The sequence below is a fragment of the Barbus barbus genome, assembly GCF_936440315.1.
Source record: "Barbus barbus genome assembly, chromosome: 37".
Classification (NCBI taxonomy): domain Eukaryota; kingdom Metazoa; phylum Chordata; class Actinopteri; order Cypriniformes; family Cyprinidae; genus Barbus; species Barbus barbus.
In genome coordinates, this window is record NC_136715.1 from 5,897,675 (window position 1) to 5,924,946 (window position 27,272).

Here is a 27,272-nt window from a genome sequence, read left to right on the forward strand (position 1 = left end):
AATGCATTTCAATTTAATTAGTTTAAATTTCAGTCTATTTCTGACACAAATCCATAATATGGCTGTAAATGATCTGGAATATATTGTATGGACTTTTATTTGAAGGATTTCAATTTTAGTCTAATCCTGACAAACACAAAAAAAATGATGGTACATGATCTGGAATGTGTCATATGGACTTTTATGAAATTGTTTTGAAACCTAAATGATTTTTGCAGTGAATTTACTCCCATTTATGTGTTGCACGTCATCTAAAAAAGCGAAGGGGAAAAAAACTAAACATTGAATTCGTTGACTCAAAAACAGTGACTCAAAAAAGTGAAAACAAAAAATAGTATTTATTTTTTTAAATCAAGTGTGGAATGTGCTATGACAGAAAAATATCAGCGTGCCATATATAAGCTGACACGCAACACTTAAACATTTCGAGCAAACCCTCAATTAAGACCTTTCCAACAGCAGCGTCATTGTATTAAAGTTCTCTGTAACGAGGGGCTCCATCAAAGTCACCCCTTGTGACATTTGCACGGGGGCACGTTAGCCAATCCAAATCATCAGAGTCCTTCAAAGCGCTCCAGACCTGCGTTTTTATGTCTCTTTCTGTCTCTTTTTCCCTCAGCGCACGCACAACTAGCCATCGCCGCGCAGGGGTGAGAGCGCAAAGCCGATGTGCCATTTCTAATCCCCTCTGTTCCTGCCTTTGTGTAGTGGCCCAGCAGGAAGTAGGAGCTGGGCAGACAACAATTAACAAAAGAGCTGTGAAGAATACAATTAGCCATCAATAGGAAACCACAGGCCTTTGTGCCTGTTTCCATGGAGATGCTTGACTACCACTATTCCAGGATTACAGAACCTTACCCCCCCTTCCACAACACCACCACTTCTTCTGTGTTTTTTCGTCTTTCTTTAACCCTCTCCATCCTTCTTTTCTTCCTCTGCCTTTTATATCCACCTCTCTTTCTTTATTTCCATGTCACTCTCTTGTCACTAAGTAACTCTGGGGGCTTTAGACGAACGCTCACACCTTTGTTCTGCTCGGAGCTTTTCAGGTCTTCTACCTTTGTGTCCCCCGCTGGGCTGAGGTGAAGGTGCATTTTTTTTCATTACTCTCTCCCATTTTCTTCATTTGTCCAAAGGATTACCCAGACTGGAGCTTTGTAAGGGTTTGAGAAAGACCTGAGCTGATATGACACCTCAGTTTTTTAGCTCTTCTGAAAAAAGGTTCATGAAAAAGAAGTCTTTATTGTCCATCTGCATGGGCCCGCACCCTTTGTCCTGGACTCCATAGTGTTTATTAGTGATTCACGCTGTTGTTTAACACAGATAATGAGGTTTTTGTTCAAAAACATGTTACAATGGGAACGGTAACTGAAATGTTCCGAACTGGTTTAATAATAAAATATTTAAAAACAAAGTAATTTAATAATATTTTCATAATGAAAACTACCACATTGCCCTTCAAGGTTCTAAACAATTATACAAAATAAATGTGATGAAATGTGACCCTGGAGCACAAAACCAGTCTTAAGTCGCTGGGGTATGTTTGTAGCAATAGCCAAAAAATACACTGTATGGGTCAAAATTATTGATTTTTCTTTTATGCCAAAAATCATTAGGAGATTAAGTAAACATCATGTTCCATGAAGATATTTAGTAAATTTCCTGCTGTAAATATAGCAAAACTTAATTTTTGATTAGTAATACGCATTGCTAAGAACTTAATTTGAGCAACTTTAAATGCGATTTTCTCAATATTTAGATTTTTTTTGCACCCTCAGATTCCAGATTTTCAGATAGTTGTATTTCGACCAAATATTGTCCTATCCTAACAAGTCAATGGAAAGATTATTTATTTATTGTGGTCCTGGGTCACATATTTGTTTCTAGCAGTTGCACACCCTTTAGGCCTGATACATACTCTAAGAAAGTAACACTTCTATGCAAATTTGATTTCATGCATTGTATCTCAAAATGTGTCAGAACGCAATTCGTAACTCAACTACACATTGCATTCTCAGTGTTAAAGCACTGTAGTATAGTATATACTGTCGTAGAGTAATAGTTTGAAGACAATGTTACCAATCAAGCTCAATTTTTATGCCAAACACTCTTTAAATCTGGTTTAATAACACAAGAATTTGAAGGTATCTCTATCTCTATCGCTCCCTTGAGGTTTATCACAGCCACTGTAACGTACTAGGAATATTAAAAATGTACTCTGTGCAAAAAAAAGCAAACTCAATATATTTTAATTATATTTACATATTTAGTTTAGTATATATATATATATATATATATATATATATATATATATATATTACACATGGGATGCTATTCATAAAACTTGAATTGTTCATAAAATAATTTTTAAATAAACACTTGAGATTGAAGACTAAATTATTTTCTGAACCATTTAAAAAGAAATTTCGTAAATGACATGATTTTTAAAGGTTGTGGATGACTTGAAATAAAACAAAAAGTAAAAATAAAATCTATTGATTGTTGACACCCCCAAAAAATCAGGGTGCTCAAACAAACACAGCAATGTTTCAGTGTTTATTATTTTTGGAGATATCAGCCAATGAATGGTTTACTTGTGAACTTGCATAGAGTATGTTTCTGGCCTTAGATAATGCTGTTGGAACGTTCCCTTAGAGCTTCCAATGTCAGGACAGGCCTTTGTCCATCAAGAGACTGGTGAATTCAAACACTCTACATCTTTCTGCAGAACCGTGGCATTTACAAATGCAAATGACTCCATAGAATGAAGACGTTAATTCAGCCGTTTGGAATACAACCAAGCGTTCTTTAGACCCTTTGGATTCATTAACACAGCCTGCCTGTCAGGCCTGTACGAATCACTCTGTATACTCTTGCCAATTAGGCAATCATTGAGACTAATAAGAATAATCTCACATTGCGGTTGCAAAAAATGGCTCATATTATAAAAAGAACTTTGGGAGCGGATATGCCTGTGTTCTCTCTTCCTGTTTGCTTCTGTGTAGATATGCTGTTCCCCTGCCTCGCCTATTAAAGATCTTTATCAACACATGCAAATGCATTTCATTAAAAGCATTATTATTGATGATTAATTTCATGTTTTCCCATTGCTGTGAATAAATATGATTATCTACATGCAGATATTTTAAGACTCAAACATGTTTTTGGGGCTTGTTTCAATACATGAGAACGATTAGCTGATTAGAAGCGTCAGATTTAGGTTGTACTCAGTGTTCTACCACAGTATTTCAGTGATGCTATCAGGTAAGTGCTGGGAACATTCAGAATTCACATCAAAATTGCTTTGTTAATACGAAAAAAATAAAAAAACATATCAAAGCACTGCATTTCGCTTCCAAATAAGTGATTTAGTTTTTGAACCTTTGACATTTTATTAATTAACTAGGCCAATAAAGCAATCATGCTTGTTCAATGTGGCAGCAGTGTGGAATTGTGGGAGAACGGCGTAAACCACCATGAAATGATTATTTTCCTTTGCAACTGCTATCTGCTCTGCTTACTCTCCAACCAAAATGGCAGTTTTGTCTATGTAGGCACTTCACAAAAACCAACGTGTCCTCAAAAAAAAAAAGTTCAAAAAATGTTGATGGGGAAATAATACTGAGCCAGACCGCATGGGAGTGATATAGAAAAGCAAACATGACAGATACTTGCCCAAAAAACACATATGCGATAAGGTCAAGCGAATTATTACTGAGAATTATCGGAAAGCCGCAACCCGTTCCGATTTCTGTTCTGTTGATTTCAAGCAACAAATGTGTTTGTTTCTGAGAGACATATGATGCAAAAAATTCCTTTTCGACCACAAACGCTCAGTGAAATCACAAATATCAGGTCTGCACAACCTAATTGAGGTAAAAGCAATAGCAAAAAAGCAGCAGGTGGTTTGAGAACCAAAAGGTTTGAGTGGTAATTCGGGCCTCGTTTATTTTCAGGCCAGTTACAAGCTTTTTGTGCAACTTAGCTTTCATCAAATATCTCACACCTGAACAAAATGGGTTGAGAGGTTCCAAACAACTTTATCTGATCAGGCTTTCGGCATTTCGATGTGCCAGAATTCTCTCTCCAAACCGGAGGAAACGGGTGAAGGGCATAACCTGGACTGTTTCATGTCTGCTTGTTTGGAGCTCACATTGTGGAATGAAAACTATACAGAAACAAGCATCACAGCTCTGCTAGAGCACTAAAGCAAAATATACAATCATTACAGTATGTATGACAGAAAGAATATCGCACATGTTAAAAGGGAGCCTCTAACCATAATGCAAACAAGCCTTGCCAAAATACTTTGCATACTCAGTTTTATAGCAACGGTTAATCTACAAATGAAAATTCTGTCATTATTTATTCACCATCATGCTGTTGCAAAACTGAATGTTGTAAACTGGCATCCTGTCAAACTTGCTAGGTGCTTCAAATTTTATGTTTTCTACACACAGCTTTCATAAAACTCATCATCGTTTGAGATGTATTACACAAGACAAATGGACTGTACTTTTTTGTTATTCTTGGAGCTTGACAGACATTTATGTATTTGGTTGATGTTCTTATCTAAAGTAACTGATGTTGTATTCAAGCATTTCTTTTTTCTTTACAGTTTATACATTCCCTGGGAATCGAACCCATAACCTTGGTTGAGCTACATGAACAGATGCGGTCACAGTATAAACTAAAAACTCAATTTTTAAACTGGCATACTTGCATATGCCAACAAATTAGATTTTATGGTGCTTCAAATTTGATCTGTTTTCCTCACAAAGGCTTCAGAAGACCTGTGACGTAGTGTTCACGGTACTTTTATAGTGCTTTTTGTTATTTTTGTAGTTTGACAGACATTTACATGCATTCATGCATTCATGCCTGGAATCAAACCCACAACCTGTCATTCTCGCCATGCTCTATTGTCCGAACTACAGAAAGGCAAGAGAGATGTGGTCACATTATGAACTAAAACCTTTTTTTAGAAAAATTTTACACTGCATGCTTGCATCCTGCATCAATGATGTCAAGCTTTCAGTTTTTCAGCTTCTGTTTTCCACAGAAAGCTATTATATGGCTTCCAAAACATTGAGATCAAGTTGTATGGGCTATTTTTATGGAACATTTATAATGTTTTTTAAAACAGACATTTATGCATTTGTTAGATGCCTTTAATCAAAGTAATTGCATTCAAGCATTTATTTTTTCAGTTCATGCATGCCCTGGGAATCGAACCCACAACCTTGGCATTGTTACAGCCATTCCCTGCTGTTTGTGTTACATGAACCGAGAATAGTTGTGGTCACATTAGGAACTAAACGCTCTTTAAAAACCCAATCTTTTAAACTGGCATGCCTGCATCCCATGTCAGTCTTGTCAATGGCTTCAGAAACGCCTGGGAATCAAACCCATGACCTTGACGTTTTTAGTGCCATGCTCTAGAATGAGCCGATATTGGTTTGGAACAGAATGTGAATTTGGATTATAAGTCACAATACATGGTCAAACCATCCTAGATCAAGACCACGATGCCCACCAGGCCACCAAACTGCAAGCACAAACACACACGCAGTGCATGTCAAATTAGCATCGCATTCAAGTCTGCCAAGAGATTCCAGCTCTTGCTATTTTCAATTTGCCGTGGTAAACCCAGGTGACAAGGCACAAGTTATGCCCCACTCCCCTTTTTCTCCTTTCAGAGGCCTGTCTGGTCCAAAACCACCCACATTTCTACTTTAGCGCTTGTGCAAAAAAAGCAAAAAAAACAAAACAAACAAACAGTAGCGAGAATAAAGGGCCGGCTCACGGCAGGGGCTGAAGGGAATATTGGCAGTGCCTCACACAAAGGCGGCCCTGAAAATAGCCCCCTAGCACAATGAAACCTGCCACTCTGTCTATGAGATAATGTCTAATTGAAAACAGTGCCGCCATTGTGCCGCTGTCACCGGCCTATTGTCCAAAGCCTAACCCCCCTCTCCTCACACACTTTTTTTTCCATTGATGCGGCGCGATTGTTCCCTGCCATTGTGGCATCCTCACTCTCTCTCTGTATTGTTATAATTTCATTACTCGTTTGTTTTTTGTTCCACATCTCCTTTTGCTCTCCTGCAGGTCTTTTGTTCGGTACATTTAGGCACTTCATATTGAATTGCCAACACATTGTGTGTGTGCGCATATGTGTGTGTGTATGTGTGTGTGCATTTGTGTGTGTGTGTGTGTGCAAAAGTCTACCTCGCAGAAAAAAAAAAAAAAAAAACTTCCATGAAAGGTGGAAAAGTGACCAATTTTAGCAAACATAAGTGAGAAGTTTAGAGTGTGAGTGTTTACCACAAAACGAGCAACAACAAATTCTATTCCAAAATGCACTAAATTACATAAGTGTCACTTTGTAGTCTGTTTGTTTAGGGTCATTTTAAAACTGGTGCCTTTTGGGTCCCTCATTAACATATGTGCGAATAATGACTTTAATAATGAAAAGCTGATGCCAACTTTCACTATGTGTTATTGAAAGCATCAAAACAAATAATAAAAAATATATATATTTTTGTTTTGCATTTCTTTTAATAAGGATTTGTACCAAAAATTAATATACAGAAATAAAAGCAAGAATTATCTCCTCATTTCTAACACAAAATTATTTATGTAACCAGAAAAACACCAATATTTATCCAATTTCATATTAAATGTGTAAATATGAATAAATAAATATTTATATATATATATATATATACAATTATTATATACTTCAATTTCCTATTAAATGTATAAATTATTATATTATGCACAAATAAATAATGTGTGTGTACACATTTAATAATATAATATATATTTAATGTGAGATTGAAATTGGATATTATATATCTTAAAATGTTACCATAACTTTGTATAGTAAGATACATTTTTCTTTATGAATCATACCTTGCATTTTCATGACTTTGAGCAAAAGGTCAATAATGATAAACTGTAAAATTGACTTTGTTTCCTTTAAGAAGGTATAATTATTACCAAATGTATTTAAAATTCATTACTTTAGACTGCGATGGAACAATGCAGTTTAACAACTGAAAACATATTTCACAGAATGCTGTAAAAAGAGTAAAGGAGCCCTTTTCATTGAATCACCATTAGTGCTAAGAACATGCGATTGCTTTCATATGATTTACATTTGTGCACTGTTGAAAAGATTACATAGAAGTCCAGTCCAAAATACACCCATTGACCAGCAGTCCGTTGATACCCTCTATCATCACTGATCATCTGATGATGCTGAAACATGGAAATGTCTGAAGCTTGTTCATTATTTATTTGCACAAAGCCTGCCCTGATTTGGACCCTCTTTCATTTATGCTCAGAGTCTGGACCTTTGCCCAACGGTGCCATGTCCATTTCAGCCGAAGTGAATCACAATGAAAAATGCTACGAATGTTTCCTTGTGTGAAAATGAGAAACAAAAGCCCTTATCGGACTTGCATATTATTGTATGTGTTAATAGGAGAAAAATGGAGGTATTATGTATTACGACCAGACTGTTAAAACAAGATAAGCAACATGTTCACAGGTCACTGCCTGTGCGCACAGAACGCTTTGGTGGAGTGTCACCTACGTGTAAACAGCATTTGCAGCGTTTGTGCTTTTTTTTGCACCTCTAGTGAGGAAAGTATTTTTCAACCTAGTTCTGGAAGTTCAACATGGACAACCTTGAGTCTCTGATAAATAATGAAAAATGTATAATAATAAAAAATATATAATTTTCTACAAATGTTTTGATTAAAGTAACACATGATTTAAAAACTGAAAACATGAAGAAAAAAGATATGAAATAATTATATTTTTAAGAAACTCCCCTTGACACACAGTTTTGGGGATTTACAGACAATTTTCTGTTTTTATATATATATATATATATATATATATATATATATATACATAGTCATTTGTAAAGGGGTTTCAGCAGTTTTTAACAACACTTTCATTTGGAGGACAGCCATTTGTTTTAATTTTTCAAAATGTTTATTTTAAATAATAGTAATAATGAAAACACTGCTTCACTGATTATTATTATTATATTAAATAGCGGGTCTCCAACCTTGTCAAATCATAAACTTAGCTATTTTTTTTAAGTTTTCAAAAGGCTTCCTGCAGTTTTTGTTAAGTACACGTTTATTTGTAGGACAGCCATTCTTCAAATATTTTTTTTTTAAATATATTTTCAAAATAGATATTTTAAATAATATTATTAATAAATAACTGCTTCACTGAATATTGTTTATCATTTTTCCTACTATATCAAATTATAAACTTGTAAGAAAATTGTTTACAAAAAGCTTGATATATAATATATATATAAAAATAAATTAAATATTAATAAATTAAATATTATTAACAAAAAAACTGCTTCATAAAAAAAAAATAATAATAACAAGTCTCCAACCTTAAAGTAATTATCTTGACAATTATCTTTTTTCTTTTTCCAGAACTATAAGTGTCACTTCTCACACATTACATCGTTTCATTATGAAATTGCAAAAGAGTCATTTACAAAGAACTGACGCTGTAAAGATTTTGTTTCTTTTTCTGAGCTCTTTGAGTCTCTATATTAAGTATTTTCGTCCTCAGTTCAGGACAACGAAAACAAGCAGGCCATCACTCTTTCCAGACAGAGAGGATGGCAGCCAGATAAATCGCCTGAAGTCTTTTAAAATCCCTATTTAATGTGAAAGCATCTCCTGTTTGGATACGCAGAAGCTATTCTTAAAGTGAACAAAAACATAATCAGCGTCCAAACACGTGTGAGTGATCCAGACAGCTGGGGTTGAGTGGATGGTGTGGATGTTGAGGGCAGTGCAGGAGTACAGACTGAACCTGTGCGGTCGGAGCCGAGGTAGGAGACGGGTCGGGTCGGGTTGGGGGGAGGGAGAACAAAGGACACGCTCACAACAATCACACCCGCAGGAACAGGAAGGCCCCTCGGGAGCTCCCGGATGGCAATCTGACCTGGGCAGTGTTTCCGACGGCTAAACCCAGCAAGAGCTGACCTGCCTCCAAAGCATTTGGTTGGTTTCCCACAGCCTGGTCATGGCAGAAATGCACTGTCTCTTTGGTTTTTTGACTGGGGTGAGAGAAACGGAAGAGCTGGGTCTTACTGAAGGATGGGATTTGCGTAATATAAGGAAACTGAGTGAAGAAGTGTGCATGGAAGAGTATGAGTGGAAAACCACAGCAGCCACATCATCTCTACAGAACTAAAAATTGTCCAAAAGGAAACAAGGTCCTACCATTAAAGTCTATTAATATTATTGAAAAAATAAACTAAAATTACTCATATATATATATATATATATATATATATATACATACACATATGTATGAGGTTTTCCCCATGCATTCCTATTTTCTGTTCTTTCTTTTGGTTTATTTTTGCTTGTTTGCTTATTTTGATCATTTCTTTTTTATTTTTTTATTAGTAGCCTTCACTACATTGCTGTCACAAGAACATGTGACTGCAATCCAGTTCTAAAATAATCAACACAACTGTGTCGCAGTTTTTTAAATTCGATTTGACATTTTAAAAACATTTAGTACACTTCAAGTTAATTTTTTTTGTTTTGCAAACTGAGCACATTGCATTGTGGGATTGTAGTGGGACTACAACACAGTGTTATTTTAGTATCACATATACTATCATCCCTTTTTTAAATTTAAATTTGCTTTTATTTTTATATTCTCTATTTTCATTGTCATTTTAGTTAAAGTTTTAATAAAGTTTATAATTTTGTTGTATGTTTTTTTTTTTAAATGTCTATAATTTTTGTAAATTTTTATTTCAGTTTCAATTAGATAATTTTAAATATTGTAGTACCTCAAGCTAAACTCAATAAAAATGAGAACTAGCTGAGAAATAAAATCAGTTTGCTTTTTTATTATCAGTTAACGTTTATTTTATTTGAAGTAGCTGATTTTTTATAGTTTTAGTTCATCATAATATGAGTAAATCTTTCTTTCAGATGTATTCTATAAGCACCAAAATTATGCATAATACCTATACCTATGCAAATAAAATATTGCATTGAGATTTGGTTGTATTCTAGATGACATCAGTTAAAAAGAAAATATATTTTAATGAACAAAATCACATTTTTGTTTCTAGAATAATGTATACCTATGCATTGTTCACATGAAGACCATGAGCGTGTAGGCCTATTAAGAAAGCAACTTTAAGTTCAGTTTAGTCAGTTCTGGAAATTCTGAACACATTCCTTTTCATCTGCATGTGAAAAAGAAGCAATTTTGAGCATTTAAAGTCCCCAGAGAGATGCACATCGAATGAATACTGAAAGAAAAATTCACAAGTGGATAGACTTTATGCAACATTACTGTGGTTGAAGCCACAGTGAACGACTAAATGCGTGTGGTCGCATTTATAAAGTGAGCTTAAAGTCTCTGGAGTCAGCATCTGACTTCCTCCCGATGAGCTTCGCAGCTACATCTGGTTCTCCAGCTCTGTGCACACACGCAGTGCTTGTACTCGTGATTTAGATACCGCTTCCTCCACAGGTTGACTGTGAGTCCCTATCTAGAGACTCACCAACCACTGCCTCTGACTTCAAAGTCACAGCTCTCCTGTTCTCTGACAAAGCCATCTGAGCTCTGCTGACATGCTGCTGTTTTCATATTTCCAGATTTTTATCAAACTTCCCCTTGAGGAAAACGACCGTTATTGAAATCTAAAGCTTTAAGCTTAAAATTAGTTGTTGGGGGATTTGAAACTTATACCACAAACTGCACCACGCAATAACGTTCAGATAAAGAACTATGCAGATGTAGTGTATTCACCTCTTGAACAATCAGTACATACTGATTCAAAATCATTTTAGTGCACATATCACCTCATGGCTGCACCTGGATTGTTTTAAACATCGCCGAATTCTGTCATTTGTGACCCTGGACCACAAAACCAGTCATAAGGGTACATTTTTTAAATGAAATTTCATAAAATTTATAAGCTCTCCACTAATGTATATGGTTAGTTATGAGAGGACAACATTTGGCCGAGATACAACTGTTTGAAAATCTGGAATCTGAGGGTGCCAAAAAATCTAAATATTGAGAAAATCACCCTTAAAGTTGTCCAAATGAAGTTCTTAGCAATGCATATTACAAATCAAAAATTAAGCTTTGATATATATACAATAGGAAATTTATTAAATATCTTAATGGAACATGATCTTTACTTAATATCCTAATGATTTTTGGCATAAAAGTAAAATCGATCATTTTGACCCATACAATGTATTTTTGGCTATTGCTGCAAATATACCTGTGACACTTATGACTGGTTTTGTGCTCCAGGGTCACATTTCATCACATTTATTTTGTATAATTGTTTAGAACCTTGAAGGGCAATTTGGTAGTTTTCATTACGAAAACATTATTAAATTACTTTGTTTTTAAATATTTTATTATTAAACCATTTCCACTCTAATCAAGAAGGATTAGTAAAGTTCATCAGGTTATTAAATCACGTGCTATATATGTGCTAGCTGTTTTGGTGAAAAGCATCTGTTAACCTATTTAATCCTACCAGTAACATTTGTGGCTCAAAATTAACTTTTCAGTTTGAAAGGTCAGAAAATAAAAATCATCTCTCTCTCTCTTATACAGTGCCCTCCAAAAGTATTGGAGCAGTAGACAAAATTGCTCTGTTGACTGTGGAGTCAAGACATTTACAAATATGATTAAAATATGAATATGAGACAAAACTACAGAATGTCACATTTTATTATTAGCCGTTTCAACACATACATGTTTTACCAAATAAAAAGAACAGCACTTTTAGAGTTTCATCCCTCTATCTGATGTGAGCATAAGTATTGGAACAGTTGCCTCACAGGCCTTTCTAAGTGATCAGCCTAAAAGATGTCTGTAAAATCATCAACAACTTCCAGAAAGCTGGGGTGATGCTCTGACAATCTACTGTCCTCAGGAGACTTTGACATAGAAACAGATGCTACACAGCAAGATGCAAACCTCTGACCAGCACCAAAACTAGAAAGGCAAGATTAGAGTTTGAAAAAAAGCACAAAGGTGAGCCAGAAGAGTTTTGGAACTGTGTTTATGGACCGATGAGACAAAGATGAACCTTTATCTAAGTGATGGGAAACCAAAAATGTGGAGAAAAAAAGGGAACTGCAATGATCCCAAGCATACAGGCTCATCTGTAAAGCATGGTGGAGGTGGTGTCATGGCATGGGCATGCATGGCTGTCTCTGGAACAGGCCCTCTCAACTTTACTGATGACTTAATGTATGATGACAATAGCAGAATGAATTTGGAAGAGTACAAAACAATCTTGCCTACCAATATTCAAGAAAATGCCACCAGATTCATTGGGAAGTGCTTCATATTGCATCAGGACAATGACCCAAAACACCCTGCCAGTTCAGTCAAGGAATTTATAAGGGCAAAGAAATGGAAAGTCTTAGATTGCCCAAGTCAATCTCCAGATTTAAATCAGATTGAACATGAAAAGTCGTGACGTATTGTCAAGTATGGTTACCCATACTCGAAATTGGTGCTCTGCGTTTAACCCATCCAAGTGCACACACACAGCAGTGAGTAGTGAACACGCACACACACACACACACACACACACACACACACCGTGAACACACACCCGGAGCAGTGGGCAGCCATGCTGCGGCGCCCGGGGAGCAGTTGGGGGTTCGGTGCCTTGCTCAAGGGCACCTCAGTCGTGGTATTGAGGGTGGAGAGAGCGCTGGACATTCCCTCCCCCCACCTACAATTCCTGCCGGCCGGGGGCTCGAACTTGCAACCTTTCGATTACAAGTCCGACTCTCTAACCATTAGGCCACGACTCCCCAGCTGAATTTCACCAGCTGAATTTCACCAGCTGAAGAAGAGAGTAAAGACAGAAACTCCCCAAGACAAGCAATAATTGGAATTGCTTCATTAAAGGCTGGGAAAAGTATTTCAAAGATGAGACCAAGAGTCTGGTGATGTCTATGGGTCACAGACTCACTGCTGTGATTGAGCGCAATGGATCTGCAACTAAATAATAGCTTTTAATCTTTTATATCTGCCTTGTGTTCAACTGTCCCAATACTTATGCTCACATCAATGAGTGGGATGAACTCTAAAAGTGTTGTTCATTTTATTTGGTAAAACATTTGTGTTGAATAACCCAATAATAAAATGTGACATTCTGTAGTTTTGTCTCATATTCATCTTTTAATCATATTTGTAAATGTCTTGACTCCACAGCCAACAGAGCAATTTTGTTTTTACTGTTCCTATACTTATGGAGGGCACTGTGTATACATATACTAATATATATACATACATACAAGTCTATGTGTATACTCAGATGTATTAAAGGTATTAACTTCTTAAGAAAAGTTACGCAGTTTGTTTCATTGGGCTATTTGAGTAAAGTCCATTTATACAATACAGCGGGGAAAGACAGCTAAAAATGCAAAACGTACTTTTTTCATTTTTAAAATGTATATAAAAGTCACATCATGGCACATCTTTCAAAGACGCATCCCACTACTACAGAGACAAACTAATGTATTGCCCTCTAGTGGTTACACGGTTAGCTGAAGACAGGTGTCAAACAAAGCAACAAATATTTCTTCCAAATACGATTAAAATATGCATATTTCTAAACGATATAAGAAACAAAGAACCATGTCAATGAGCAGTCATGGTCAAAAACACGCATTAAGTATTGGTTCAGTACAATTTTTACATAAATTATTAAATTTATTCAGCAAGGATGCATTAAATCGATTAAAAGGGACAGCAAAGACATTTATGTTATGCAGCCATATCACCCTGCAGCCCAAGACCGGTTGCCTACTGAAGCTAAGCAGGGTTGAGCCTGGTCAGTACCTGGATGGGAGACCTCCGGTGAAAAACTAGGTTGCTGTTGGAAGAGGTGTTAGTGAGGCCAGCAGGGGGTGCTCACCCTGTGATCTGTGTGGGTCCTAACGCCCCGGTATAGTGATGGGGACACTATACTGTCAAAAAGCACCGTCTTTCGGATGAGACGTTAAACCGAGGTCCTGACTCTCTGTGGTCATTAAAAATCCCATGGCACTTCTCGTAAAGAGTAGGGGTGTAACCCCGGTGTCCTGGCCAAATTCCCTCTACTGGCCTTTGTCTATCATGGCCTCCTAATAATCCCCATACACTTGATTGGCTCTATGACCCTCTCTCCTCTCCACCTGTAGCTGGTGTGTGGTGAGCGCCGTAGCATCATCCAAGTGGATGCTGCACACTGGTGGTGGTTGAGGAGAGACCCCCACACATGATTGTAAAGCGCTCTGGGTGTACAATAAAGCGCTATATAAATGCATCATTCATTCATGTTAAAAAAAGATTTATATTTCAAATCAATGCTTTTCTTTCAATGTTTACATTAAAGAAAAAAAGTTATAATCTTTAAAAAAATAATTAAAAAAAGCTGCCGAATATTCAGTTTTGCCATTACATGAATAAATATTTTAAAACATATTACATTAAAAAAAAAAGTTATTTTAAGTTGTAATGATATTTCACAATACTAGTTTTTACTGTATTTTTGATGAAATAAATGCAGCTTTGGTGAGCAGAATTTCTCTCAAAAACACAAAATCTTAGAGCCTTTTGAACTTTATTTGATTTTTTTCAGTCTAATGAACATATGCTAATTGCCGGTTTAACTCCAACACTAAAAACAGTAGCCTGGAACAGTGAAAAAAATATTTATTTTTGAGTTTTAGAAAAGAAAAAAAGTTTTCCCAATTTTAAACATTGGTCAAAATACCAAATATTGACAAATGAAAAAGTAAAACCAACAATCTAACAGCAAACAAACAATATCCAAATGAACTCCTAACAGACAATCAATTGGTCACACTCTGCAGCAATGTGATGTTGTCTCCTTTCAACATAACCCGGCCTATTGGAGAGATAAAACATATGTTTAACATCATATCGTACATACATCAAACAAATGATGACTCGCCAGTATCACAAAGTTCACACATACCCAGTGGCTTCCTGTTCTTGGTCTTCATGTGCACCTCCTCTGCATCATCCAAAACCAAGTTCATATACTCATCAAATCCCTTCAAACGTAAACGAAGCAAAGAAGAGTTTGTTTTTTCACATGCTTGCATGATATTGTTCACAACATTATCTGTAAAGATGAAAATGATCTGTGTGGAAAGAGCAAAGTGTGTGTTTCCTCACAATGATGCAGCCTTCTATCCGCATGTTGACCTGTTCATACAGCCAAACCTGGATTCGAGAACGCTGCACAGAAAGGGAAATATTAGCAACTGGTCATTTACATTTTGAACTTTTAATTAATATTAGATTTTGAACTGGTTATTTAAATTTTTATTTTCACGAGGATGATAAATACAAAAAAACACAGCAGGTAGTGCGTGCTAAAAATGTGTAACAAAATAAAATAATGAAGAAAGAAAAAAAAAACAGTAGAAAACAGAAAACAAAAATGCATGGGGAAACCTCACATTTCATCAACACTTAATAATACATAATTAACTACGTGTGTGTGTGTACATATATATTAGAGGTCTCAAACGATTAATTGCATCCAAAATAAAAGTTTTTGTTCACATAATGTGTGTGTGTACTGTGTATATTTATTATCTATATAAATACACACGTTAATATTTAAGAAAAATATGCTGTGTTTATATTAAATATATTTATCTGTAATATAAATATATACATGTGAATATTTTCTAAATATATACTATATGTGCATGTACTTATAACGTTATATACATTAAATACACACAAATATTATTTAAACTAAATATTTTATTTTGGATGCGTTTAGTGGTTACAGCACTAATATGTATATTTGTTAAATATACTAATAATATACATAATACACTTACGTTCTGTAGATACCTGAAAATAAGGTTCTGAAGGCGTAATTAAGGAAACAATCAAATATTCACAACATTATACTGTTATCAAATATAACTCATTTAAAGAAGCATTTTTCATTCATTAGTAAGCAATCGATTAGCAGGACAAAATCTCAAATACTGATCAAAGATATAATTATTCAAAAAATGACGTAATTCCTAATACAATATAACATTATTAATATTACGAAAACAAAGTGTATCAATACACTGGGGGAGGGGGGGGGGCAGCTCTGAAGGATACAATGGGCTGCACCATGACCTTCTGAACCTTCTGTCCTTGTCCTCTGTACGCCATTCTTCCAAGCAATATCCAGATATTTTTAGAAAAAGGTGATCAATGTAAAATTATATGCAATAGTTATTGGCGCGGAAACGAAAACCTCACGTTGTCTGCTGCTGCTGCTGCTGTTTCAATGGCGGCGCAATTCCGGAAACAGAATGACGCAGATCAAGAGTTGATTATATGCAACGCCTCTTGTGTCCGGGAGACACATTACAGACTGGCGGATTCACACAAATGCTTTTCTTGTACATAATACACGACTGTAAAACAGTCATGCATATATAACCAATTATATGTGATTGTCCAATTATTATACACGGTTTTTAAAACTATTTTTAAATCAGCGTTTGCTGTCACTAGTTTATTATAAATGTCTCGGCGGTGTTACATATTATTTTTAAAATGTTAAATATTCATATGCTGATACTGCACGAAACTGCAACTTGTGTCGTTTTCAGGACGTAGTGCACAGATTGTGTGACGTAATACGCAGGTTTCTGCTCGGTCAGTTGTTGTTTTAGAGGCGTTCAGTGGTGAGTGACTTAGCATCAAACTACAAGTGATTTTTAGTTATTAAGACAATAATTTAATTTATCTTTAAAGGGTGTTTTTATCGCGAAAGAACTGTTTGAATTTGAGGTTATATAATTATATATCTGCTGAGCTTTTGTAGCGTTACCTTTAGCCTGGCTAACAGTTAGCCTAGCTTAGATTGTTGTCAACATTGTCTTTTATATTATTAAACACCCAATACGTTTGGTTAGGTGAGAAAAAATAAGGTTACAAAGTTTTAAATTAATAATTACATACGCATTTTTTGCGTTTATTGTTTTGTTCAGCTGTAGTGCTTTTGTTTTTTTTCAAGTAACGTTACTCAGTAAATCTATTATATCTAACTTAGTGATACTGGAATATATATTTTAATACCATTATATTCCTCGTTTCTTTCTTTGTTTATGTATTCATATACTGTGTAAATACGGGCATGTTTCCAACTGTTATTTAAAAGAAATTGCCATTGCTTTACATTGATGATTTATCTATATTTTAGTCTTATAATTTTATTGTTGCATATGTCCTTGTTTTAAAGCCGAAATATAACTGCTTCTAAACTTCATATTAATTCAGCTCATGCACCTGTTCTGTGTCCAGAACTGAACAGGTACAGGATGCTACGTCTGCGTTGCAAAGCCAAGAACGGGACCCATCTGATGCAGGGCCTTACACACCAATCATGTGTCCAGGAGCTTAAAGATAAGATTGAGGAGCTAACTGGAATACCATGTGAAGTACAGAAGATCATGGTAGGCTATCCACCTTCCAGCCTGGATCTACGCAACGGTGAAGCCCACATCAAAGATTACCCTATCAAATCAGGTTTGGGTTTGCTTTGCATTGCATGATCTTTACACTTGATTTATTTGCAATGTGCTACAGGAATAGTTGACTCAAAAATTAAAATTTGTTGAAAATGTAATGTTTGTTTTTTCATCAGAACAGATCTGGAGAAATTTAGCATTACATCACTTGTTCACCAATGCATTAGGGCTGTGTATCACCAGCAAAGTCACGATACGATACGTATCTCTTTACAGAAGCCATGATATGTATCACGATGTGGGACTGCACTGAATTTCCCCTCAGCGGTATTTAGTAAAACTACTGTTTATTAAACACTGCATCCTATAGGGCCATTTTGAAATATAGGCAGAGCAGGCAGTTGACCTGCGTTACGAAGGGCCTCCATAACTGTACCATAGTAGGCTACAATATAGGTGATGGCTTATGATGGCTTATGATTACATTGGGCACTCCCCACCAGGTACAATATTCTGATTGTTTGCATCCTGTTTTTAGGCCCATTGCTGAAGAGCTACATTATCTTTCTCAACAAGATAGTGGAAATCAATTGCTTAACGAGTGTTTAATAATAATGTATTAAATAGTGGTAGGCAGGTTATAAGGGAGGGCTTTGTTGTCCCAATAAGGCATCATCTATTTAATAATTTTAATAAATAAAATCATTTGAAATATTTTTTTTTCCTCAACGCAACTTTTTTCTCATACATTTTATCTCAAATTGTTTTCTTGAAATTGAATTACTTTTTCCTTTTTAAATCATAATTTAATAAGTTTATTCTCAACATTTTTTGTTTTTTTTTCTCAAAATTGAAGTAGCTTTTTTTTCTCAAAATTTAACAACTTTTTTTCTTGTAATTTAATGAGTTTATTCTCAACATTTTTAGTTTTTTTTCTCAAAATTGAAGTAGCTTTTTTTTCTCAAAATTTAACAACTTTTTTTCTTGTAATTTAATGAGTTTATTCTCAACATTTTATTTTGACATTTTTCTGGAAATGTAAAGAGTTTAATCTCATATAATAATGACATTATTCTCAAGATGGTTTTATTTTTTTATTATTATTGCTTGGCCCTAATCCTCTTCCGTACATATTTTAGCTGTAAGCAATGTTTTGATGTTCAAACGTCTTGATGGATTTATTCATTACAAACACGCAGCTTGTGGATTAGTAAAATTGCTTGTGGATTGTTGTGGTGTTATCATCAGTTTGGACTCTGACGGCACCCATTCACTACAAAGGATCCATTGAGCAAGTGATGTAGTGCTTAATTTCTCCAAACCTGCTCTAATGAAGAAACAAACTCATGAATGACCTGGGGCTATGGGTCAACTCTCAGCAAATTTTCATTTTTGGGTGAACCATTTATAAAACCGTCTTGCTGAGTTTTCTGTGTTGCTTATTGGTATGTATATTGTTCCAGGAGACACGCTGATTGTAGAGGAGGAGAAGAACAAACCCAAACCCCAATCGCAAGCCACTGTGACCAAAGGGCCCAGTCTTGACCTGTCCCCGGTTCTAGAGCGCCATGTCGTCCCAGCCGACAACTCTTGTCTGTTTACCAGTGTGAACTACGTTATGGAAGGAGGCGTTTATGACCCAGGCTGTGCGTCTGAAATGCGCGGGCTCATCGCACAGATTGTAGCTAGTGACCCCACCGCGTACTCAGAGGCAGTATTGGGCAAGACTAATGAGGACTATTGCTCCTGGATCCGTCGCGATGACACGTGGGGAGGCGCCATAGAGGTTTCAATCCTCTCAAAGTTCTACCAGTGTGAGATTTGCATCGTTGACACTCAGACTGTGCGCGTCGACCGCTTCGGCGAGGATGCCGGTTTCATTAAACGAGTGCTGCTAATTTATGATGGGATTCATTATGACCCACTCCAGAAGGTGATGCCCAATTCAGATATTCCCGCACAGACTGTGTTTTCCACCACAGATGACATCATTTTAGCCCAAGCACTGGAGCTCGCCGAAGAGGCGCGGAGGAAACGTCAATACACAGACGTCAACCGCTTCACTCTGCGCTGCATGGTGTGCCAGACTGGCCTGGTGGGGCAGAAGGAAGCAAGGGAACATGCCAAGGAGACCGGCCACACCAACTTCGGGGAGGTGTGACGCTCTTTGCTCTGTTTTTGAAATTACCCCCTCCTTTGCCGCGTCACTGCCACGCCACCTGACATGGTACCTGCTCTTTCTCTGCTGCCTGTTCCAGCTTGGTACAGTCCTCTACCTCACATTGTCTAGCGGCTTCAAAAGACTCTCACATGTCGAGTTCCCCCAAGAATTCAGCATTCTTTTAACTTTGGTCTCGGTTGAAGTATTAAATGTGCTCGTGTTTTTGAGTCTGTTGCCTGATGTGATGACAAAGCTGTATCTTCAAACCAAATTTTAAAGGGATTCTCCACTGACTACCTTATATATAACGATTACAATACTAGTATTAGTGTGAATTTCTCAAAACACATCCAGGTCATATTTCACTGCAGAATCAAAGAAGGAAAAAATCACAATTCAAAAAAATTAATTTAACTATTAAATAATTATTAACAGGCATCTTACGTTATATGTGTGTTTATAGTTGTTGATGCCTATTTTCACAATTCTTACCATAATTCTCATTTAATATTAGTAATAGAGACTGATATTATAAATTATGAATTATTTATACATAGTAGTATTACAGTTTGGCTGCTTTTATATTTTATAGCAGTCATTTAATTGGAAGATGAGTTACTGTATAACATCTAATATGAAAATGATGTTAAAAATATCTTAAATATAATATCTTTTTTCTTTTCTTTTTCACTGTTAAATGTGACCTAAACATGTTTTCGTGAGATTCACCCATGACCTCATGTAAACACTTTTCAGTTGCCTGCAGCTCAAAGATGTGTGAGTAACAGCTGTTTGGCAGTGCTAGCTGAACTTTTTAACGAGTGATCGCATAAGGCATAATTGTTCATTTTTAACAAATTAATCAAATATGTTAATCTTTTCACACACAAAGTGCTTCTGTGGCCAGAGTAGTATTGAAAAAACGGTGGAGCACAGCTAAAAACATGCCTTTCACGGTATCTAATTTAATCGTGGCATTACTGTATTTATTATATTATCTGTGTTTTTAAGGTCATACGCAAAGCTTCTGAACAATCGATGGCACTACATGTCTTAAGTTCACTGGCTCAATTGTACCTGGTACTTGAAATAGTCACATAGATCAAGTGTCGACTCTGAATACTCAATGTGGTTTTTACACAGTTTTAGTAAGCTAGTTAGCAAGAAAGCGTAGATTTTAAGTTGAAGTGGACAACAATGGTGCTGACAGTAAAATCTCAACTACTAATCTGAACTAATTTGTGAATCTGTGGATTTTGTTTTTCTTTTAAGGGCACTTGATTATCTGCAACTTACTGATTGTTTTATGCAAAACGTGTTTATTCTCTCAAGTGACTGACATTTCGTTAGGAAGAGTGACTGTAGTGACTTTCATTTGACATTTTATGTGATGGAATGTGTCATATTGAACTTTTTCCTGCTTACGGGGCCGATATCCGAGGATTAGTGTAGCAAAGTATCATATCATTAGAGCGTGGATGAACTTTAGAGAGAAAACATCTTGTAAGGCCTGATGATGATGATGATGTACATTCTCAGTATTTTTCAGTCAGGTACTATCCACACTGTTGTTTACTTGTTTGCAGTCTTTTTATTTTGAAGAAATGGTGCCATTTTAAGGCCAAAGGACTTTTTTTGTATTATTTTGCAGTGATTTTTCTAAATGGCTGTGATCAGTGTTACGCTAAGGTGACTGAGTGAGAAACTGCATGTACAGCACTCATTGCTACAAAATCACTGGTATCTTGATATACAGATATTCTTGTGTATTTTTTGCCTAATTGTTAACTAATTAGTGTTGTTTACTTAAGCAAACATTACTACTAATACTGCCAAACTTTAATGTTAGTACTGAACTTACCAAGCAATATTTCCATAACTCCTATTTAACCAGGAACCCCAATGTTGATTTCATAGATGCCCCAGAAACCAACTAGCAACACCCAGAGCCCCTTAGCAAACAAACATTGTGGCCAACCAACCTATTGCGGTTTTGCTCTAGATTCTTTAGAAAATGTAAAAATCTTGTTTGCATATGGCTTTTAACATTTTCTTAAACTAGCATCTATTTTGTTACAAGTAACAATTACTAATATGTACCTGTACCTCATTCACTACATAGTACTTACTCCTTAGCAATAGTGACTAAATGGTGAGTAATTGAACATAGGCTATATCACATCGGTATATGAACTAATGAATAGTTACTAGTAGTGATTGGATTTTTACAGTAGCTTATGGTACCACTAGCATAAAACGTGTTTAAAGAATATTAAAACCGATTGAACAGTTATCACAATTGGATTTCTTATTAGTATCATAGGAAGTAACGTTAAAAAAAAAACTAGTTCGTTTTGAAAAATAAATGTTAAAAAACTGATCGCCTGTATGTGGTGTGAAAACATAGCCTAATGAATCCCAGTTAGTGGAACAGGATCAAATCAGTTCCATTTGACGGGGCTTAAACTAATGTTATTTTAAGAAACCCTTGATAACGTGATTAAACAGGATTTGCCGGTGATCCTCTTGACACTTTCTCATCGGGTGCTTGTCATTCCAAGTAGTATGTGTAGTTTACGCATCTTTCATATGTATTTTCCAGTCACTAAATTACTGTTTTTATACTCACCACTCTGATTGGCGCAGAGAGACGCCAATGATTGGTTGAAGATTTTCCTTATGTACAGTAGTACCGACACCTCACTGTAACTCACAGCACTGACACTGTAGAAGCACGTGAACCTGCTGGGCTGCCATCTCCTTTCTGCACTAGAGGTAAGCGTTCATTAAGGCATGCTTCAGGCTTCATATATTTATTTCTGCATACAAGTATTCTTAAGAGTTTAATTAAAGGGATAGGGAAATTATAAGATGAATAGAAAATGAATTATGCAGTTGTAAATTATGTGCTGAAATGAAAATGAGTTTTTTTTTAGATTGTGCTGCAATATTTTTTACTATATTATTTGTCTTACCCAGGTGTTAAACACTGTGAATTCATTTCTAGTGTTGTCTGATACTGATAGTTTCACACACCCTTAAAGTAGATACTAGATAAGTGTGCTTTCTTGTGTAATACAGGTCATACATGTATAATAAAGTCATGTCAGTGTTATTATGATCATAGATGATTTCTCTAGAACTGCATTAAAGACGTTCTGGTGTTTCAAAGTACATATTCGTGTTGCAATTACAAAGAGAACCAAATATTTGATTAGCAGTAGGCCTATGTTGTTAAGATTATAAAAACTAGATAAAAAAGGCCGGTGGGTTTATTATGTCTGTGGAAATGGACTTTGCTTCTACACTCATTGTGATATGGCTTACTGATTACAGTTCGGTTGTTGCAGATCAACTTTTAAAAGATGATAATTTGACAGACTTGAAAACAAATGTTGTGTTATACTGATGATAGTTTCATTTTTTTAATTCAACTGCAACTGCTTCATTCATCTATCCACAAAGAAAACCTGTTTGCTGTTACATTTGCATTATATCACACAATTTAATCACTGAAAGAAAAAAATGGGTTATCATCATTCACGTCATATGCAAATTCATAACAGTGAGAGCCTTTTACATGATGCCTAATAAAACAAAGCGTAATGACGTTGTTCTTGCTGATCTTCCATAAGGTGTACAAATGAAACCATTTATGTAGTACAAAATATTAAAGAATTAAACTCGATGAGCAGAACGTTTTGCACATTTAACATTTTTGTCTATTTGGCATTGTGTACTCTGAATTGGAGGTCAAATTTTGCTTTAAACCAACCGATGATTCACTATCTTCCATTCATACAGGACTTGATCCAACTAAAGAAGCTCAGAGTAACGTCTGCTGTAATCTCATTCACATCACCTGATCATATAATATACCGTACACAAATAATTCCTGGCTAATTTAAGTTCATGTATTTAAAATTTTAATTAATCTTTAAAATTTCCACTATTATTACTAATAGTACCAATTCTTGCAAAGGGTGCATATCAAGTCGCTTGTTCAAGCATTTTTTTTTAATATTCTCTTTTTTTTTTTAAAGGGAAATGCAGTTTCATCATTGTTAAATAACTTTGAATTCATATCAGGGTGGAGGTTTCCATAATTTGCAAATGCCGATAAGTGACATGTGGCAAGATGGCAATGGCCTCGACACAATGGCCGAGATTGACAGTAATGGCAGCTGTGACAGCGTGGTCAGCTTCAATTCATGCTTCGTAAGACACTTTTTTTTTATGAAGACATAATGTTAAAATACATTTAAATAGGCTATACATCTCCAGTTGTTTGATGTGTCTAGAAAACGTTGTTGAAAAGTGTTTTTAAATTCTGGCATCATTTACCATGTCGTTCCAAACCTGTATGACTTTTTTTTCTTCTTTGGAACACAAAAGAAGATATTTTTGAGGGTTGTTTTGGGCCCCATTGCCTTTAAGACGAAACATTCGTCAAAATATCTTCTTTTGTGTTCTGAAGAAGACAGAAGAAAGGTACATATTATTATCTAAATGGTACATATTTGTACCTTTTGAAAAGGTACTGCCCAAGTTACAACTTTTGTACCTTTTTTCTGAGAGTGTAAGTCAATAGGTTTTTATGAAAATAAGGGTGAGATGATGACGGAATTTTCATTTTTGGTTGAACTATCCCTTTAACAAACACACATTAAAACCCGTCCACAAATGCAAATAATTTATGTTTTAGAGTGATGAAAGTCTGGAGTATCTCTCTGCTGAGGAGAAGGCTTGTCTCATGTACCTAGAGGAGACCATTCAGTCACTGGATACGGAGGATGACAATGGCCTGTCCAATGATGAGTCTGATCAGCTGCCAGCTCGAGGAAATGTGGCTAACAAAGCAGCCCACCTCTCTTCGTCAACAAGACTCAGCAAGGTTCCTAGTCAAGGTGTGTTGCTGCTCAATTAGTGTTTATAACTATTATTGCCTATAATGCAGTAAAAATATACTTTTCTTGTATTGTCTGTAGATATACCCCAAAGCCAATTTGAAGGTCCATTCTCATCTAGCAGCTTAGTGCAAAATGATATTCTGAATTATATGGTTCCTACTCCATTTGTCCTTGCAAACCGTAACTCACAAATCCAAACCAGACCTGAAATAGCTGCATCCCAGAAAAAGACGGCACCCAAAGTGGCTTGTGAGCTCCATCAAGAAGCTCCACGAGTTCCCTCTGAAGTCAATGTGGTAGTGATACCACCTCCACATAAAATCAAAGACGGTAAAGACATAGTGGAAGAACAACAGAATAAACATCAGCCAGAGAATGTGGCACATAGAGGACCACTCTCGTATGAGGCTCTGGTACATCTGCGCAAGAGTGCATCGATGCGGAGAACAGAAGTCAAAACCGGAGAACAGCAGGTTTCTACAAATAAAGATCATGATGGAAGCATCTCTGGATCCCAAACTCTCACACAGGCTATGGCAAGTAGGAGCTCCAAGCCCACTCCTCCACCTGTGGCCCCTAAACCTAAAATGAAAACTCCATACATAGTCCCAGTGAACCAGAAAGAAGCCTCCAACCCTAAGACTGACTCAACCATGCCTTACTCAGAAGTATTGACAGTGGAAAAATTAATGAACCCAGAGATAGTAAGAGTGGAGGCTCTTTGCAAGTTGGGTCTCCTCAAGGAGGATACAAAGAACCCAATCTGTCAACAACTAAAGCATTCAGAGTCCCCAGCAAACTTGGTGCAAAACCAGACCACAAAGGAATGTCTTGCTCCAAATGTTCCTGCAAGACCTGGAGAACAAAGAAATCAGCCAGTACAAACTTGCAGTCCTCTCCACCAAAGGTCTGTGAGTGATCTTTCAGCAGCTTTTCTACAGCATGCCGATATGACTTCAACCAGGAAATCTGCCACACTGGAACGTACTGGGATGGGACTGTCAGGATCTAACATCACAGTCTTAAATGCGGTTTCTCAGAAACACCAATCAAGTTCTCCTACAGTAGGAACCAGAAACCACTTTGCAGACACTCAGAGGAATTCTAATGAATCAGCATCCATAAAAGCAGAATTGCATGCATCATCTCGTTCCAAAGGCTTCAGCGTGCAGGTTCCCAACATCGGAAGGGATCGGAGAGAGGCATTACGAAAACTAGGATTGCTGAAAAACTGAGATTTGTTTACTATTCTCTCCAGTCGTGATGTATCAAATAATGCTTCTGGGTCTAAGCCTCTTTTCCGTTTTAAGTGAGAATACCATTACAACAGCCGTTTACCAGCACTGTTCATTCTCACAGTGTAATCTCCGGTCTCTTTTAACATTTCTTAAAACAATAATCACTCTGTAGCCCAATAAGATGGAGATAAAAATTAGGTTCATGATTTTCAGTAGTACTGCAGCACACACTGAGTGTATATCATCATTGTTTGTTGTTTGCTTTTGGCATCTGAAGGAACGTTTGGACAATAGACTGTATGGTTTGGACCCAGAAACTGTCACACATGATGTCTGACTTAACAACCAAATAATAAAAGTGTAGAGTGGAATTTTATAATGATAAAAAAAAGCCACTGGTAGGCTCATTCCTCTGAAAAATGTAGAAACATTCTGACCAACATCATCCCAATGGTCATTATTTTTGCAAGTCTGCACTATTTGCACAGAAATTGCTCAGTTCACTTTTAACAATTTCAAGTGATACAGTGTGGCGCTTTACCTTTAGTCCATTAATTATTGATTCTAAATAGTGACTATAACACCTGGATGCCTTTGCCGATAATACAGTATGTTTACTTTTCCAGGTGATCCAAGTAACTTTAATTTCGAACTAGACCTAAGTAGATGCTCCAAAATCCTGCTCCAAATCTGTCTTTATAAATCATGCCTGTTTTGCTAATCAGTTGCTTCAGAAAATCACTTCCTGTTTTGTTTTTTCCAAATACAATGGAGTATATCTGCTTCACCAGAGACTGTTGAACCTGAGGAACCCATGCTTCCATAGATCAGCTATCAGTCAACTCCTCATTTTACACGCCGGTCAGTGAGATCTGACACAGCACTTCAGTGGATTAGCGCATTATCTTGAGTTGCAACCAACAGACTGGTGTTCATGTTACCTGGCCTCTCAGATTCATCTGTCATTAAAGTTCTTTATCTCGCAATGTGACCTAGTTCATGGCTTACAGTGAGAATGGTTCATTCTGTTTGTATTTACTCAGTTAACAGTTGCCCTTTGACAGCTGCTCCTCTATCCAAATCCACACAATAAGGCACATGGAAAGCAGCCATAAATTACGGCAATGTTTAACTACAGAATACACATGAATAAAGCAATCATTTCAGCTTAATATTTCTTACTTGGTTACACGTTTGTCTGGTAGCTGTGCTGTATGATCAGATAGCAGAATATTATGCTAAAACTGTATCCAAGTCCAAGCGCTGTGCTTTGCATAACCAACAATTTAAACCTTTACAATTGCTATGCTTGTGGTTGAAACCATGGTTCAATCCCAATGCAATTAGATTAATAAAACACATGTGGAAAAATTAATCAGGTGATGCACTG

The 27,272-nt window shown here is 36.2% G+C and overlaps 3 protein-coding genes across 8 annotated transcripts; 2 read left to right on the forward strand and 1 right to left on the reverse strand.

Moving 5' to 3' along the window:
- Positions 1-14,751: 14,751 nt before the first annotated feature.
- On the reverse strand, positions 14,752-16,405 carry LOC306857298 (small nuclear ribonucleoprotein E). Its single transcript, XM_079397179.1, has 5 exons — positions 16,213-16,405; positions 15,936-15,962; positions 15,256-15,318; positions 15,053-15,131; positions 14,752-14,962 (listed from the first exon to the last, which is right to left on the reverse strand). Exons 1-5 carry the CDS (start codon positions 16,264-16,266, stop codon positions 14,907-14,909), a joined length of 279 nt encoding a protein of 92 aa, XP_079253305.1. The 5' UTR covers positions 16,267-16,405; the 3' UTR covers positions 14,752-14,906.
- Positions 16,406-16,729: 324 nt separating this feature from the next.
- LOC306856913 (ubiquitin thioesterase OTU1) lies at positions 16,730-22,907 on the forward strand. 5 transcript variants are annotated; one of them, XM_079396465.1, is made up of 3 exons: positions 16,730-16,813; positions 17,407-17,631; positions 19,037-22,844. In XM_079396465.1, the coding sequence occupies exons 2-3, from the start codon at positions 17,424-17,426 to the stop codon at positions 19,732-19,734; spliced, it is 906 nt and encodes a 301-aa protein (XP_079252591.1). In that variant the 5' UTR covers positions 16,730-16,813; positions 17,407-17,423; the 3' UTR covers positions 19,735-22,844. The 5 variants fall into 5 exon arrangements, with proteins under 5 accessions (XP_079252591.1, XP_079252587.1, XP_079252590.1 ...); XM_079396461.1 differs by having other exon boundaries at positions 16,736-16,787; positions 19,037-22,907; XM_079396464.1 differs by having other exon boundaries at positions 16,738-16,787; positions 17,383-17,631.
- LOC306856912 (uncharacterized protein) lies at positions 22,440-27,052 on the forward strand. 2 transcript variants are annotated; one of them, XM_079396460.1, is made up of 4 exons: positions 22,440-22,509; positions 23,824-23,952; positions 24,440-24,641; positions 24,723-27,051. In XM_079396460.1, the coding sequence occupies exons 2-4, from the start codon at positions 23,848-23,850 to the stop codon at positions 25,877-25,879; spliced, it is 1,464 nt and encodes a 487-aa protein (XP_079252586.1). In that variant the 5' UTR covers positions 22,440-22,509; positions 23,824-23,847; the 3' UTR covers positions 25,880-27,051. The 2 variants fall into 2 exon arrangements, with proteins under 2 accessions (XP_079252586.1, XP_079252585.1); XM_079396459.1 differs by having other exon boundaries at positions 22,447-22,509; positions 23,778-23,952; positions 24,723-27,052.
- The last annotated feature ends 220 nt before the right edge of the window (positions 27,053-27,272 follow it).

Bases quoted from the DNA above. Each gene is read 5' to 3' on its own strand.
- LOC306857298 (XM_079397179.1), bottom strand. From the start codon at position 16,266: ATGGCGTACAGAGGACAAGGACAGAAGGTTCAGAAGGTCATGGTGCAG. The intron at 15,319-15,935 runs GTAAGTGTATTA...CTTTCTGTGCAG, and splicing joins TTTTCAGGTATCTACAGAAC to CGTTCTCGAATCCAGGTTTG. The intron at 14,963-15,052 runs GTATGTGTGAAC...TCTCTCCAATAG, and splicing joins CAAGAACAGGAAGCCACTGG to GCCGGGTTATGTTGAAAGGA.
- LOC306856913 (XM_079396465.1), top strand. From the start codon at position 17,424: ATGCTACGTCTGCGTTGCAAAGCCAAGAACGGGACCCATCTGATGCAG. The intron at 17,632-19,036 runs GTTTGGGTTTGC...ATATTGTTCCAG, and splicing joins AGATTACCCTATCAAATCAG to GAGACACGCTGATTGTAGAG.
- LOC306856912 (XM_079396460.1), top strand. From the start codon at position 23,848: ATGCCGATAAGTGACATGTGGCAAGATGGCAATGGCCTCGACACAATG. The intron at 23,953-24,439 runs GTAAGACACTTT...TTTATGTTTTAG, and splicing joins TCAGCTTCAATTCATGCTTC to AGTGATGAAAGTCTGGAGTA. The intron at 24,642-24,722 runs GTGTGTTGCTGC...TATTGTCTGTAG, and splicing joins CAGCAAGGTTCCTAGTCAAG to ATATACCCCAAAGCCAATTT.